This window comes from Asterias amurensis, chromosome 4 (genome assembly GCF_032118995.1).
Source record: "Asterias amurensis chromosome 4, ASM3211899v1".
Taxonomy (NCBI): domain Eukaryota; kingdom Metazoa; phylum Echinodermata; class Asteroidea; order Forcipulatida; family Asteriidae; genus Asterias; species Asterias amurensis.
In genome coordinates, this window is record NC_092651.1 from 10575179 (window position 1) to 10588359 (window position 13181).

Here is a 13181-nt window from a genome sequence, read left to right on the forward strand (position 1 = left end):
AGCTTGCCAATATCTAACAACCTACCAAGTTTCAACATAATCGCATAATTACTTAGAGAGTTATATTAGTTCATATTAAAAAGTGCACCTTTAAGGCCGCGTCACGTGACCCCCAATGACGTCATTGATCTGAAACTTCACACATATGATGGCTGCCTGACAGTTAACGTGTGTGTGTAAAATTTGAAGTGATTACAAAAAACTTCACCACACACATCTTCAAAAAGTCAATTTTGACGAGTTTTCAACCTGCCGCTAGAGGGCGCCGTTGCATTTTGTGACGTCATTGGTATTTTTTTTGAACTGCCCACCCTTGCCACGCACTAACATCGTTAAAAGCAACTTCATATCTTTTTCCAATTTTGAATTAGAGGGCCACTTCCGGTTTCGACCGGAAGTAGAGGTCATGTGAGGTCACGCACACGAAACAAAATGAAGACCTTATTTATCCCTCCCCAATCCCGCAAACAGAAACCTACGGTCTCTTGTGGCTGATTTGTTATAAATTTTCAAACATTTAAAACACAACACCTTTAAGATGTCGTCACGTGACTTGTGATGATGTCATAATGACATCCTTGTTTTGCAATGATCATTGCCCCAGTACCTTTCATCCCTGAAAGTTTCATTGCAATTGCTCTTTGGGAACCTTCCAAATCAGCACTTATATGAAATTTTTCTGAAGATGACAAATAAATAAAAAAATAACTAGACATGATTGCATTTGTGCACAAATGCAGAGCGGTTTCGTTAATAAAAATTTAAATTTTGTCATCTGAATTTGAAATGTATTCTTTTTTTAAAGCAGTTATGACTAATCCAGGCTATTAAAAAAAAAAAATTTGGATTATACCATGTTCGGATAGCAATTTATTCGTTAAAGGTGCAAAAATTGAAAAAAATCATAAAATATCGTGTGATGACGTCACTATGACGTCATTTCACAATTCACGAGAGCTTGCCAATATCTAACAACCTACCAAGTTTCAACATAATCGCATAATTACTTAGAGAGTTATATTAGTTCAAAAAGTGCACCTTTAAGGCCGCGTCACGTGACCCCCAATGACGTCATTGATCTGAAACTTCACACATATGATGGCTGCCTGACAGTTAACGTGTGTGTAAAATTTGAAGTGATTACAAAAAACTTCACCACACACATCTTCAAAAAGTCAATTTTGACGAGTTTTCAACCTGCGGCTAGAGGGCGCCGTTGCATTTTGTGACGTCATTGGTATTTTTTTTGAACTGCCCACCCTTGCCAAGCACTAACATCGTTTAAAGCAACTTCATATCTTTTTCCCATTTTGAATTAGAGGGCCACTTCCGGTTTCGACCGGAAGTAGAGGTCATGTGAGGTCACGCACACGAAACAAAATGAAGACCTTATTTATCCCTCCCCAATCCCGCAAACAGAAACCTACGGTCTCTTGTGGCTGATTTGTTATAAATTTTCAAACATTTAAAATACAACACCTTTAAGATGACGTCACGTGACTTGTGATGATGTCATAATGACATCCTTGTTTCGCAATGATCATTGCACCAATACCTTTCATCCCTGAAAATTTCATTGCAATTGCTCTTTGGGAACATTGCAAATCAGCACTTATATGGAATTTTTCTGAAGATGACAAATAAAATATAAAAAAATAATAATAATAATAATTAAAAAAACTTTAACAAAAACAAGAGCTGTTTCGCTGCGCTGCGCTACGAAACAGCTAATAATAAAAAAAAAAACTTTAACAAAAACAAGAGCTGTTTCGCTGCGCTGCGCTACGAAACAGCTAATAACTGTCGCCAAAAGGCGTATGTCTCCTAGAAATTACATCAAGTAGAAGTTAACAAAGAAAAGGATATTAAACAATAAATTATTATTACATACATTGTCAAAAATACATTGGCATCCGTACTTGAAATACACATCTGAGAAACATTTCATGCAGAAATATTTTCTCAAAATGATACGTTTATCAACAGCTGCAGTTCTGCTTACCAATTAAGTTTTTAATAGTCTTGTACTTTTATAGTGAATTACCAAAGGTATACATTCACTTTATTCTGTGCGCTAATTTCCCAGCATTAGCACAACAGATGGCTGTTTCCTCCTACTTAATTTAAAATGGACATTGAGATGATGAGGGGAAACAAACAGGAAACTGTTGACTCATTTTCAAATTAAATCAGTTTTGAAGAACCCCTTAGGTGTACATGTACATAAATGAAATTAAAACCAGTAGATTTTAGCTTTGTGAAAAATAACTTCCGATTTCTACTCAAGAATGATGTTTTTCTTACTTTTCTAAGTGTGATTTGTTTTGTAAAATGTTGTATTAAACTGACATTTTTTGTTTGATTTTCTGCCTTTTTCTAATCACAAATTGTTTCAAAAGTTTTGGTAAAAAGGTAGGATCATTCTGACATTTAATGTAAATTTGGTTTTGCGTTAACACCATGTGTTTGTCTACTTGCAAGGTGGATTTTGTTCTTTAGAGTGCTTTCTTGCTATACACTCTACCACAGAGTAAATTTTCAGTGTTCGGGAGACTTCTCAATTTTTTTTAGAACTGTCCTGCTTTTTAACTGCTACCTGGTGGAAGGTAGTAAATCGATAGTGAAATATTATTAACTTCACTACCGTGGAGTGAGTTCTTATTGGCATGGTTGGCTTGTGCGTAAAGCGCTCACCTCTCACCAAGGTGACCCCGGTTTGATTCCCGGCCGGGGCCACATGTGAGTTGAGTTGTGCGTTGATTCTCTGCTGTGCCACGAGGGTTTTCCAGACCATCCGGTTTTCCTCCCTCGGGAAAAAAGATCAAACACTTTCAAAATTGGCTGTGCTCCGTGGTCATAATGGCAGCTTCTCGAACACGTGTAGCCGCGTCCTTCGCAATTCAGCTCTTAGCTGCGAGTAAGGATGATTAGCCCCCCCCCCCCCCCAAAATAAAAAATAAAAAATATTATTAAATTATTAATTATTATTGGTCTCAACATTTCAACTAGCTTTCTCTAGCCATCGTCAGGAGATACACACACATGGTGTTACCGCATACCAAATATATATTGATACCTCACCATGGATGCCTCAAATCCCATAATGTGACATTTGTTTTTATGTTCTGCCATTTTTGTAATCCCAGGAACATCTTCAGAAGCCAGTAGGCTGGCAGGGATTCAAGGCATGCGTCAAACAAGAACTCAAGCAGAAATGAGCCAGTAACGTTAAGCTTTCCCTGGTGTGGCGTCGTCGTCGTGAAATATTCTGATGACAATAACTCCTTATCATGTTTGTTGTTCTCTCGGAGTCTCTGTATCCTATATCGTAAACCACAGATCCTTGTCATTTGATTGGTAGAACAGGCATCACGTGTCATCCACTATTTTCCCATGTATTTTTATTCCGACACTCCATAATTTAATATTGGAGTCCAATATGGGTTCCTTATGGACACTTTGCTGCATGGCCTCAAGAGAGGTGTTTTCCGCCCATTTGTCCAATTGAGGCAAGGTCGGCATACATAGTCGCTGTTTTTATGGAATCATCCACATTTTTCAGAGTGTTGGCTTGGTGAATGAGTTTCCAGATCTATGTTGTGTTTATTGTGAGTAAATTTCAGATGACAAGGATAACATTTTCAAATGACAAGGATGTGTGAGTTATACAAAACAAATAATGAATGCATTTTGTTTGTGCATTGTCACAGAATATAGTCACTCTGTGGTACCTGTTTTTTTTCCATTCCAATCAGTTTCATTTCGTGAAATGGAATAGTCCAGATTTCACCCAATATTTTGCAATATTGCAAATATGCATCCAATATTTGTATATTGTACAGGGTTTTTCTCCATTTATACTAGCCTTTTGTCAAGGCCTTCGTGGCTTACACAGCTCCTTAGAGCCATGATCCCAAGTGACTGGAAGAGTGGCAAGGACCTACATTTGCGGTTATTTATGAATTATGACTTGTGCATTATTCATAACTTGTATGCAAAGTGCGGCAAGATTAACCAATTAAAAAACACGGACTTTCCAAAAACTGTTTTATAAACTGATCCAAGTTGGAAGATTTTTGTTTTACCAGGCAGTGTGCATAACTTGTTAAAGTATGCTGACGCATACCAATTTGGAAGCAAAAGTCAAGATTTATAAAGAAAAAGATAAGAAACTGTAATTGAGTTGTAAAAGGCCCTCGTGCTGGGCCACTTGAGGTGTGGTCTCTCCTTCCAGTCGCTTGGGATAGCAGCTCTATGAAGCTGCCTAAGCCACGAAAGCCTTGGCAAAAGGCTACATTTATACAAGAATGATTCCAGGGCCCAATTTCATAGCCCTGCTTAACGATAAGTAAACTTGCGTGCTTACTGTAGCAGAAAAATTTGCTTAAGCCTTAGCGTATTTCACAGGTTAGCAGAAAAATCGGACGGCCATATTGCGTGTTTACTTTGGATTTGCATTGTGACGTCATTTAATTTCGTGCGGTAAGCACCGGAAGGTTAGCATGCCTTTTTGTGTGCTTACGGTTAGCAGCGCTATGAAATAGAAATTGCACAAAATCGGCCGCTAAGCAGCGCTATGAAATTGGGCCCAGTTCTATTTGTCAAGTCTTGGTTGGCTACTGAAACCATTATGGTTGAAACCAAGATGGCCGCAGCAGGTGAAACATAGCATTATGGAATTCATTGGAGTTGTAGATAAATAGAGACAGACTTTAGTTAACAGAGGCCTTCCCCATGGCTGAATGAACCTTTGCTGATGGCAGTGAAACTTGATAGAAGAAAACAAGTGGGAGGATGATATCAAGTGATCAAGAAATGCAATCAATTCTGATCCTTTTTCATTAGCTAAAACCTGAAGGTAGGCTCAGAATGTAATCTGCGTAATTAAAAAGTACATTTCTGAGTAGCTTTAATTAGATAGCATCTGCCATAGGTGCACACCAACTGTAGAGATATACAATGTAAGCTTAGATTTCATGATAATTCAGTGCCCAATTTCTTGGCTCTGCTTACCACCAAATTCTGCGCTTACGGTCACCATTCTCCACTACCATGTGAAATACGCTTGATGTACATGTAAGTGCAGAATTCCTTGCATCCATAAGCACAGATTCTTTACTCTGCTTATTGCCAAACTCTGCGCTTTCAATCACCATTCCCGGCTAACCTGTGAAATATGTATGACATAAGCGCAGAATTCCGTGCTTCCATAAGCAAGGATTCTTCGCTTACAGTAAGCAGAGCCATGAAATTTGACCCAGGTGTTAATAAAGGCTCATCACACCAACTAGACATGCTTGGTATTAAAATCCCGCTGCAATCATGTTGAGTTAATCAGGCGTGTATTGCGTTCATAGCTTGGGGATGACGTTTATAATTGAAAGACACCATTTTCTGAGAAACATGACACAGGCATAAAGGATGCATGACACCTCAGTTTCTGTGTAGCAAAATAAATGGGAAAGCGAAGAAAATTTTCACTCTATAAGGTCTTGGGAATTGTTTGAGTTGTGGCTTCTAAATATTGGGCCCAATATCCTAGAGCTGCTTAAAGGCAGGGTTTACTTTTGACAACTGTCAAAGATCAGTATTCTCATTTGGTGTATCCCAACATATGTGCATAACATAACAAACTTATGTGAACATTTTGGCTCAATTGGTCATAAAATTTGCAGAAAAGTAATGAAAGGAAAAAACACCTGTTGCATAGAATTGTTTGCTTTCCGAAGCCTGAGAAAAGCCTATCTCAGATTCAATGGAAAATGGCAAATTATATTACTTCAAAGGGTGTTGTTTCTAACGATGTTTTACACCATTGACAGCTCTTCAGTGTTCTTTACCAAAAGTACACTCTGTCCTTAAGCAGAACACATAGCTAAACAATGTTCTGCTAAGCAAAAATGAGCAAGATACCAGTCACAGATGGTTCATGAGAAATTGCATTTGGGCTGGTAACCCCATGCTGGTAAGCATAATTTTGTTTTGCTCAGCTACTCCTTTTTGCTAGTGCTTAAAATAAGCAGCTCTATGAAATTGGGGTCCGGTGTGTTTTCACCAATGAAGTTTCAAACTACTTAAGTATATAGGCCTAACATTAATGGGTAACATAGTCAAAATTTAACAACTAAGCTTGAGCCTTGAAAAGTAAAAGTTTAAAGTATATGATTTGATGCTTAACCAATTAATACATTCATGAGCAATCATCATATGATTTGTGTCTTGTTAAGAACACTCAATTCATAAAATTAATTAGTTAAGATTAAATCTTTTTTTCTGAAAGCCACTTTTGGGATTTAGCGTGTAAATAACTTTACTCACCATTTGGTGTACGGAAAAGATGCTAGTTGAATTTATCAATTTGTGTATAACCATTCTTTCTCAAAATTTGTTAGTATTATACAAACAAAACATGGTGTGAGGGTGCACAGTCGATTTATAAGCTCCCGGAAGTATTGGAAGATGACTTGCTCCCGAAGCATAGCCAAGGAAACTAGTTTGTCAACTTCTAAATACCAAGGGGAGCTTGTATTGACTGTCCACCCGATATAAACCATGTTATGTTTGTTTAACTGTACTCATACTTTGTTAGTTTGCCATCATTGAGCACGGAAAAATGTGGAATGCTTCGTTAAACTGCAGACAGTAGACCATTACATATTTTCTTGTTGGACTCATTTTGCCCATGTGATAGTCTACTGCGCATGCTTAACTACTGTGCGAGACGGTTGCCCGTGCCCACTACTACGCGTATTAACGTGTGTGTGAATGTTTGGTAAACAACAGAGATTAGCCCAAAAGGCACGTGATGGTGAATGGACCAATGACAATTCGGCTCTCGATCATGAATATGTATGAGGTGATGTAGAAACATTATAGAAACTTTATATCAGTTGTTTTTTACCCTTGCTACTGTATGTGTATGAAGCACTTTAAACTCGGTCCTTTCCCTGGAGTCCTGTGAAAAATCCACAGGCAAATCACTTGGGTGAGATTCAAACCAACTACCTTTGCATTTCCAGAGCAGACATCTTACGACTAGACCACAGAGCTAGCCCAGTGGTCAGGGGCAGTCTGATTCCTTTATATATACTGTTTAGTTTTAAAGGGTAAAAAACAAATAATATTCTTGATCCTGGATGCAAAATGGGCATCTATAAAAAAAAAATATATAAAAAAATTATTCTATTTCAAGTTTCAATTGAGTTACTCAAAAAGTGATTGTGAAGATATTTTTTTCATAGAAAGGTTGTTAGTAAACTACCAGAAAAGATTTTGTGATGAAAACAGGTTGCACGTCCTGGACTAAAATGTAGAAGCACAAGCCTGAAGGAACAGGTAACAAACAAAAACCTTTTCTGCATTTGTTCAAAATTATTTTGTGTTGGACAATTTGTTCCGTTTTGTTGTCTATTTCACCTCATCAATTATTTATTTTTTGTAAACAGCACTTTGTAGTTTTGTTTTGTTGCCAGGATGTTGATTTTGTTGATATTGTTAATTTAAAAATCGTTAATTTACAAAATAAAATCATAGTTGAATTAATTTGTTTCTTGTTTGTTATTACAATAGCAGTCACCCACTCACCGGAACCCCCCCCCCCCCCCCCCCACAAACCCCTAAAGACATTGTTGCAATTTACAAATAAATCACTCTTATTTTCCTTCGGTGCTATTCATTGTTGCATATTTACATTTCTTATTTATTTACAAGCACATTAACCAACGATCAGTAAATTACAAAATTATTTCCATTGGATCATCTTGTTTAACAAAAAGAAATCGCACAACCTGTGCACATGTGACAAGAAAGCAATGTCTTTTTTTAGAAAACAAAGCAACTGCATGGTTTTTGTTTTGTTACACAAACATTTGTTTTTACTTCACTTGTTTTGGCAAGATAAATAGTGTAAGATCGTATCTAACTTTGCTGAAGATGAAGGCACTTCAAAAAGATATTAAGCACAACTGATTAGTCCATCAAACAAGGAAGGTAGTAGTAGCACATAAAGACACTGGACACATTGTAAAAGACCAGTATTCTCAACATACCCATACCATCTGTGAACATTTTGACTCAATTGGTCATCAAAGTTACAAGAGAATAATGACAGAAAAACACCCTTGTTCTGTTGCACAAGTGTGTGCTTTTAGATACATAATAAAAGGCCTTAAAGACACTGGACACTATTGGTAATTGTCAAAGACCAGTCTTCTCACTTGGTGTATATCAACATATGCATAAAATAACAAACCTGTGACAATTTGAGCTCAATTGGTCGTTGAAGTTGCGAGATAATGATGAAAGAAAAAACGCCCTTGTCACATGAGGTTGTGTGCTTCCATATGCTTGATTTCGAGACCTCAAATTCTAAACTTGAGGTCTCGAAATCAAAATCGTGGAAAAGTACTTCTTTCTCGAAAACTATGTCACATCAGAGGGAGCCGTTTCTCACAATGTGCTACACTATCAATAGCTCCCCATTACTCGTTACCAAGAGAGGTTTTATGCTGATAATTATAATAGTGTCCACTGCCTTTAAGCAGTTTTTTTTATGTAAGTAGTTGAACTATCAAGTAAACTGTTTCAGGATACCAAATCAGTTGAGTATTGACACTTTTGTCATCTTGATAATCGAAGATATTTATGATCTATTAGTACCTGAAATGTATACAGACGCAAACAATCCTGACTCCAAATGTATTCAAATTTGTTGAATAGATTACTGTACTACAAAAATTGATATTAAAATGTACTTGCAGTGTTTGTATGCAATATACTTTATGCAAATTACGCCATTTCAGTAGGCCAAGTATCATGACTGAGGATGAAAGGTTTTGAACATAAAATGTTCGCTCAGCATTAAAACATCAGCAATTTGAAACACCGTTTTTCACCCACAAATTTAAGGTGGTGTGCAGTGATTTGATTTTATGCTAGTCACTTAGGTAACATTGTGTGCTTGATTTGTTTGACGAAATGAAAGAGTGAAAATGAAATCATGACGTCCCGACCCTGGCATCCAAACATGTACCCGGCCAAAGAATATTCAGAAGGTGAAACCAACAGCTTTTATCGAGTAAGATTTAAGTTATAAATGATGCCTGATGTCTACTGTGTCACTGTAAAACTGCAGTGGAGGAATACTGAGAGCTGAAGTAGTTCTTCACTGTCGATTTCAGGTCCCTTAGATGTGAATAGGTTTCATCAAACTGCTCTATAGTGTAGTGGACCATTGGTTTTCTTCTTGAGTTGCGTTATACAGTCTCCAACATTGCTGCCATCTCCCTCATTTGTTTAGAAAAAGCCTTCGGTGGGGAAAAAGGCATAGAATATTTATTTTATAACTCTCTCTCTCTTTGAAAGTTTGCACGGTGGAAGGACAATAAACGTAAACATCACCTTTTAGTGACATGTGGATAGATCTCTTTAGAGTGATTGGTGGTTCTATAGAGAACCGATGGACTCAACATTTCAAACAGTATATTCTGTATGTCTGAAGAGTATACTGTCAGAACTACCAATAACTCAAAAGTTATCCAACTTGTGGCACTACAAGTTTCTTATATTGAAGCTTCTCTTACTTTTTGATAATTGATTTGTAAGCTGGCTTACTATACATATACTATGTGGACTCATTTAGAAAGATAACATATCAAGTTGTGCACTTCAGAACGTCCATGTATGAACAGTTTGTGATCATTCTTTTGTTATCTCAGTGCAAAAACCACCAACATTTTTTAATGTTCTCAAACTACAAGTTCACATGCATTTTTTTGCTGATGATTCCTAGATTCGACAATAAATGTGTTTTTAAAATAGTTCACCACAGAGCACTCTTTTGAGTCTTTACCTTAAACTCGGCCACGGTCATCTCAAACGACCTCGTCGTGACCTTACCGGAGGGGTCAGCGACCTTAATTGCCATGACAACAAAGGTGGAATTGAGGCTTCTGCAGCTATCCGATGTCATAGCTACACCTAGTTTCCACTGCATGTCCACAAGTTGACCAACACTGAGGAGTTTATTGGCAAGCTCAAGGGAAGAGAAGGACTGGCCCTGGAGTTGAGAAAAAAGGATACAACACCTCAGGTACAAAACAAAATGTATTTTACTCTATGTTCATCTTTTAAAGACGCAGGACACAATTGGTAACTGTTAAAGACCAGTATTCTCACTTGGTGTGTCCCAACATATGCACAAAATAACAAACCTGTGAATATTTGGGCTTAATTGGTCATCGAAGTTGCAAGAGAATAATACAAGAAAAAGCACCCTTGTTGCACAACTTTGTGTGCTTTCAGATGCATATTAATAAAAAACTTCAGGCCTGAAGTTTTTTTCAAAAACTACCTTACTTCAGAGGGAGCCGTTTCTCACCATGTTTTATACCACCAACAGCGCTTTATTAATCGTTATCAAGTAAATTGTCATGCTAACAAATCTTTTGAATAATTACCAACAGTCACCTATCCATTTTAACTGGAATTTTAACAGTTCTTGCACCATTTCTAAGTGCTAATGCACTGGCCTACCAATGGCCACCCCCAACGTTCACCAACCTGATCTGCCCACAAATGTTTAATGACACTCAAGCTCCCATCGGACCACGCTAGGCTGTGTTTTAGTTCCTTCACTAAGTCTTCTGCAACAACTTTTGATCTTGCTGCTGATCTGCAAACAAAACAACAATGGCAACTGTTAAAGTTGAAAAATAATAGTTTGAATACAGTCAAAGAAAGATTCTTTGATATCCTGACCCAAATTTTGAGACCTCAGATTTACAATTTGAGGTCTCGCAATCAAGCATCTGAAAGCACACAACTTCGTGTGACAAGGGTGTTTTTTCTTTCATTATTATCTCGCAACTCCGATGACCAATTGAGTCAAATTTTTCACAGGTTTGTTATTTTATGCAAATGTTGAGATACACCAAGTGAGAAGACTGGTCTTAGACAATTACCAATAGTGTCCAATGTCTTTAATCGGTTAAACCGATGTTTTTATGAGAGGGATTGGCTGTTGCCAGCTTGGCGTTTATATCCCTTTTCAGATGCCTAATAACAGGCTTCAGGCCTGAAGTCCTTTTACATTTGAGTGAGAAATTACTGCTCAAAAACTACATTACTTCAGAGGGAGCCTATTCTCACGATGCTTTATCAACAGCTCTCCATTGCTCGTTACCCAGTAAGTTTTTTTTATGCTAAAGTTTATTTTGAGTAATTTAATTACCAATAGTGTCGAGTGCTTTTAAACGTCTGTTACCTGAATAAGAATGTGAGTGCATTGATGACTGCTTGTACACTTTCCTCGCTACTTTCAACATCGGCTTCATGAAGTCTCTAAAACAAAGAGGAAAAACAGTTGGCTACAAAATCATATCACCCCCCCCCCCCACAACAACATTGCAATTTAAATGTTCCAAAGAAAGGTCTAGTGCACATCCCACCCCTTGCACATTAACCCCAGGGAAAAGGGGAAGCTTCAAGCATAAACTCCAAAAAGTCCAAGACCTCAATTGTCTCTCTTTGACAGAAACAGTCCTCTAGAAGATTCATACGGGCGCGTAGTTGCGATAATGTTACCCTCCTCCCGACGGCGAAGCCTAGAGGAGTGTTCTGGCATTACCTTATCGCAGCTAACCGGTACTGTCTGATGGAAACTGCAAATTGTTAATCGTACGTGTATATGTCCGTCTTATTCTCTACTTACATCAAGGACCTGAGATGCTTTGACCAGACCCTTGGTATACTGGAGGAAAGATATGACTTCCTGACACAGCTCTGCAAATATATCCTGAGGGAAGGTGTTCAGATGCTCTACTGCACTGGTAAATCCTACTCGGAAATATACACACAAAAGAATAGGGCCGGATTTAATCAAACTTGTATGCACAAGAACTTCCTGAGCACAGAAAAGAATTGCTAAACAGGATTACCAGATAAGTTTAACCTCCAGTCCTAGTTAAATATTTGGTTGGCTTTTTGATCTTATTCATTTAATTTAAATTAACAACTCGCAAATGAGCATGAACATGTTAAAATAGTGTCAAAGTCTCTTGACATCTGGGAAATATACGAACTGCGATAACAAATGCTAACGATCACAAGAGTCCTATTTTTAATTGAGAACGGAAACAAAAATGCACGCCCCTGATCAATTGAATAAACGTGCGCTTATTCTGCGCAGAGCAAAGAGATGCAAAGAGACCGCATTCTATTGGTTGAATTGCTCCTCGCAGAATACACGCATGCTTTTTCAACCAATCGCGGGTGTGCATTTTTGTTTCCATTCTCATTATCAAGGCCAGTATGACTGGGCCTTTAAGGACTAAATAAAAATAGGACTCTCTTTTACGGGTACGGTAAAACTTTTCCTTTAATATACTTATTATTTAGTCAATATAGTGTCAACAATGTTTAAAAATAATTTTAAAGTATTTTAGTAAGAGTTTTTTATGACACAAGTATAAAGTAACTGAACAACAATAACAACATCTGACATTAGTGAGTGGCAAAGACTGAATGAACTAATCACGGACTCATTCAGTTTGTACACAAACACACTGTGTAAACCATAAATGTAGTGACAGTAGTGTGTACAAACGAATGGAGTCCAAAATGAATCAATCATTGATGCTGTATTTTAGTGTTTGCACGATCACGGTTTATTTCCGGATTCCCTACCTACCTTCAGGAACTGTCTGTAAAACAGTCATTCCCATCTTTTACACCAGCTAGCAAATCTTTTGCAAGATGAACACGAACACTGTATTTTTATGGCAATTGTGGGAGGGTTGTTCTTGTTTGTTGATGTGTTGTAACAAGTAAGTAAAACAGACGGAACAGCCAGCCAGGAAGTGAACAGTTTCCAAAAGCCGACTATTGAGGGCGCAATTCTGTTATTTTCTGCCTGCTTTTATTTTTTAATTTCAACTTTTCAGGGCTTTAAGACTGAAAGCAACATACATATTTATAAGGCTCTGACAGATTTAAATGTGGTGATTACAGTGCATAAAGTAAACAACTCATTGCCTCTTTTTGGACGTTTTATGACACTTTTCTTACATTGTTATGACTGACAACATTGATAAACAATTTTCACTTTTGACTAATAAAGTTAATCCAAATTATGAAAATTTTCATTGGGGATGAAAAATATTAATTTTGGGAAATAAGGTATT

At 37.4% G+C, this 13181-nt stretch overlaps 2 protein-coding genes across 8 annotated transcripts in view; one reads left to right on the top strand and one right to left on the bottom strand.

The window, feature by feature from the left end:
* LOC139935711 (calcium uptake protein 3, mitochondrial-like) overlaps positions 1 to 6614 on the top strand; it is a 201568-nt gene extending 194954 nt beyond the window's left edge. For all 7 annotated transcript variants that reach the window (XM_071930249.1, XM_071930251.1, XM_071930250.1 and 4 more), the window contains one exon: positions 3147 to 6614. In XM_071930249.1, coding sequence (XP_071786350.1) covers positions 3147 to 3218 — 72 coding nt within the window. In that variant the 3' untranslated portion in view covers positions 3219 to 6614. The remainder of the gene's footprint in view (positions 1 to 3146) is intronic.
* Positions 6615 to 7623: 1009 nt separating this feature from the next.
* On the bottom strand, positions 7624 to 12869 carry LOC139935714 (COMM domain-containing protein 6-like). The gene is made up of 6 exons (XM_071930258.1): positions 12689 to 12869; positions 11711 to 11835; positions 11264 to 11340; positions 10561 to 10672; positions 9851 to 10057; positions 7624 to 9305 (listed from the first exon to the last, which is right to left on the bottom strand). Exons 1-6 carry the CDS (start codon positions 12720 to 12722, stop codon positions 9255 to 9257), a joined length of 606 nt encoding a protein of 201 aa, XP_071786359.1. The 5' UTR covers positions 12723 to 12869; the 3' UTR covers positions 7624 to 9254.
* Between the last annotated feature and the right edge of the window lie 312 nt (positions 12870 to 13181).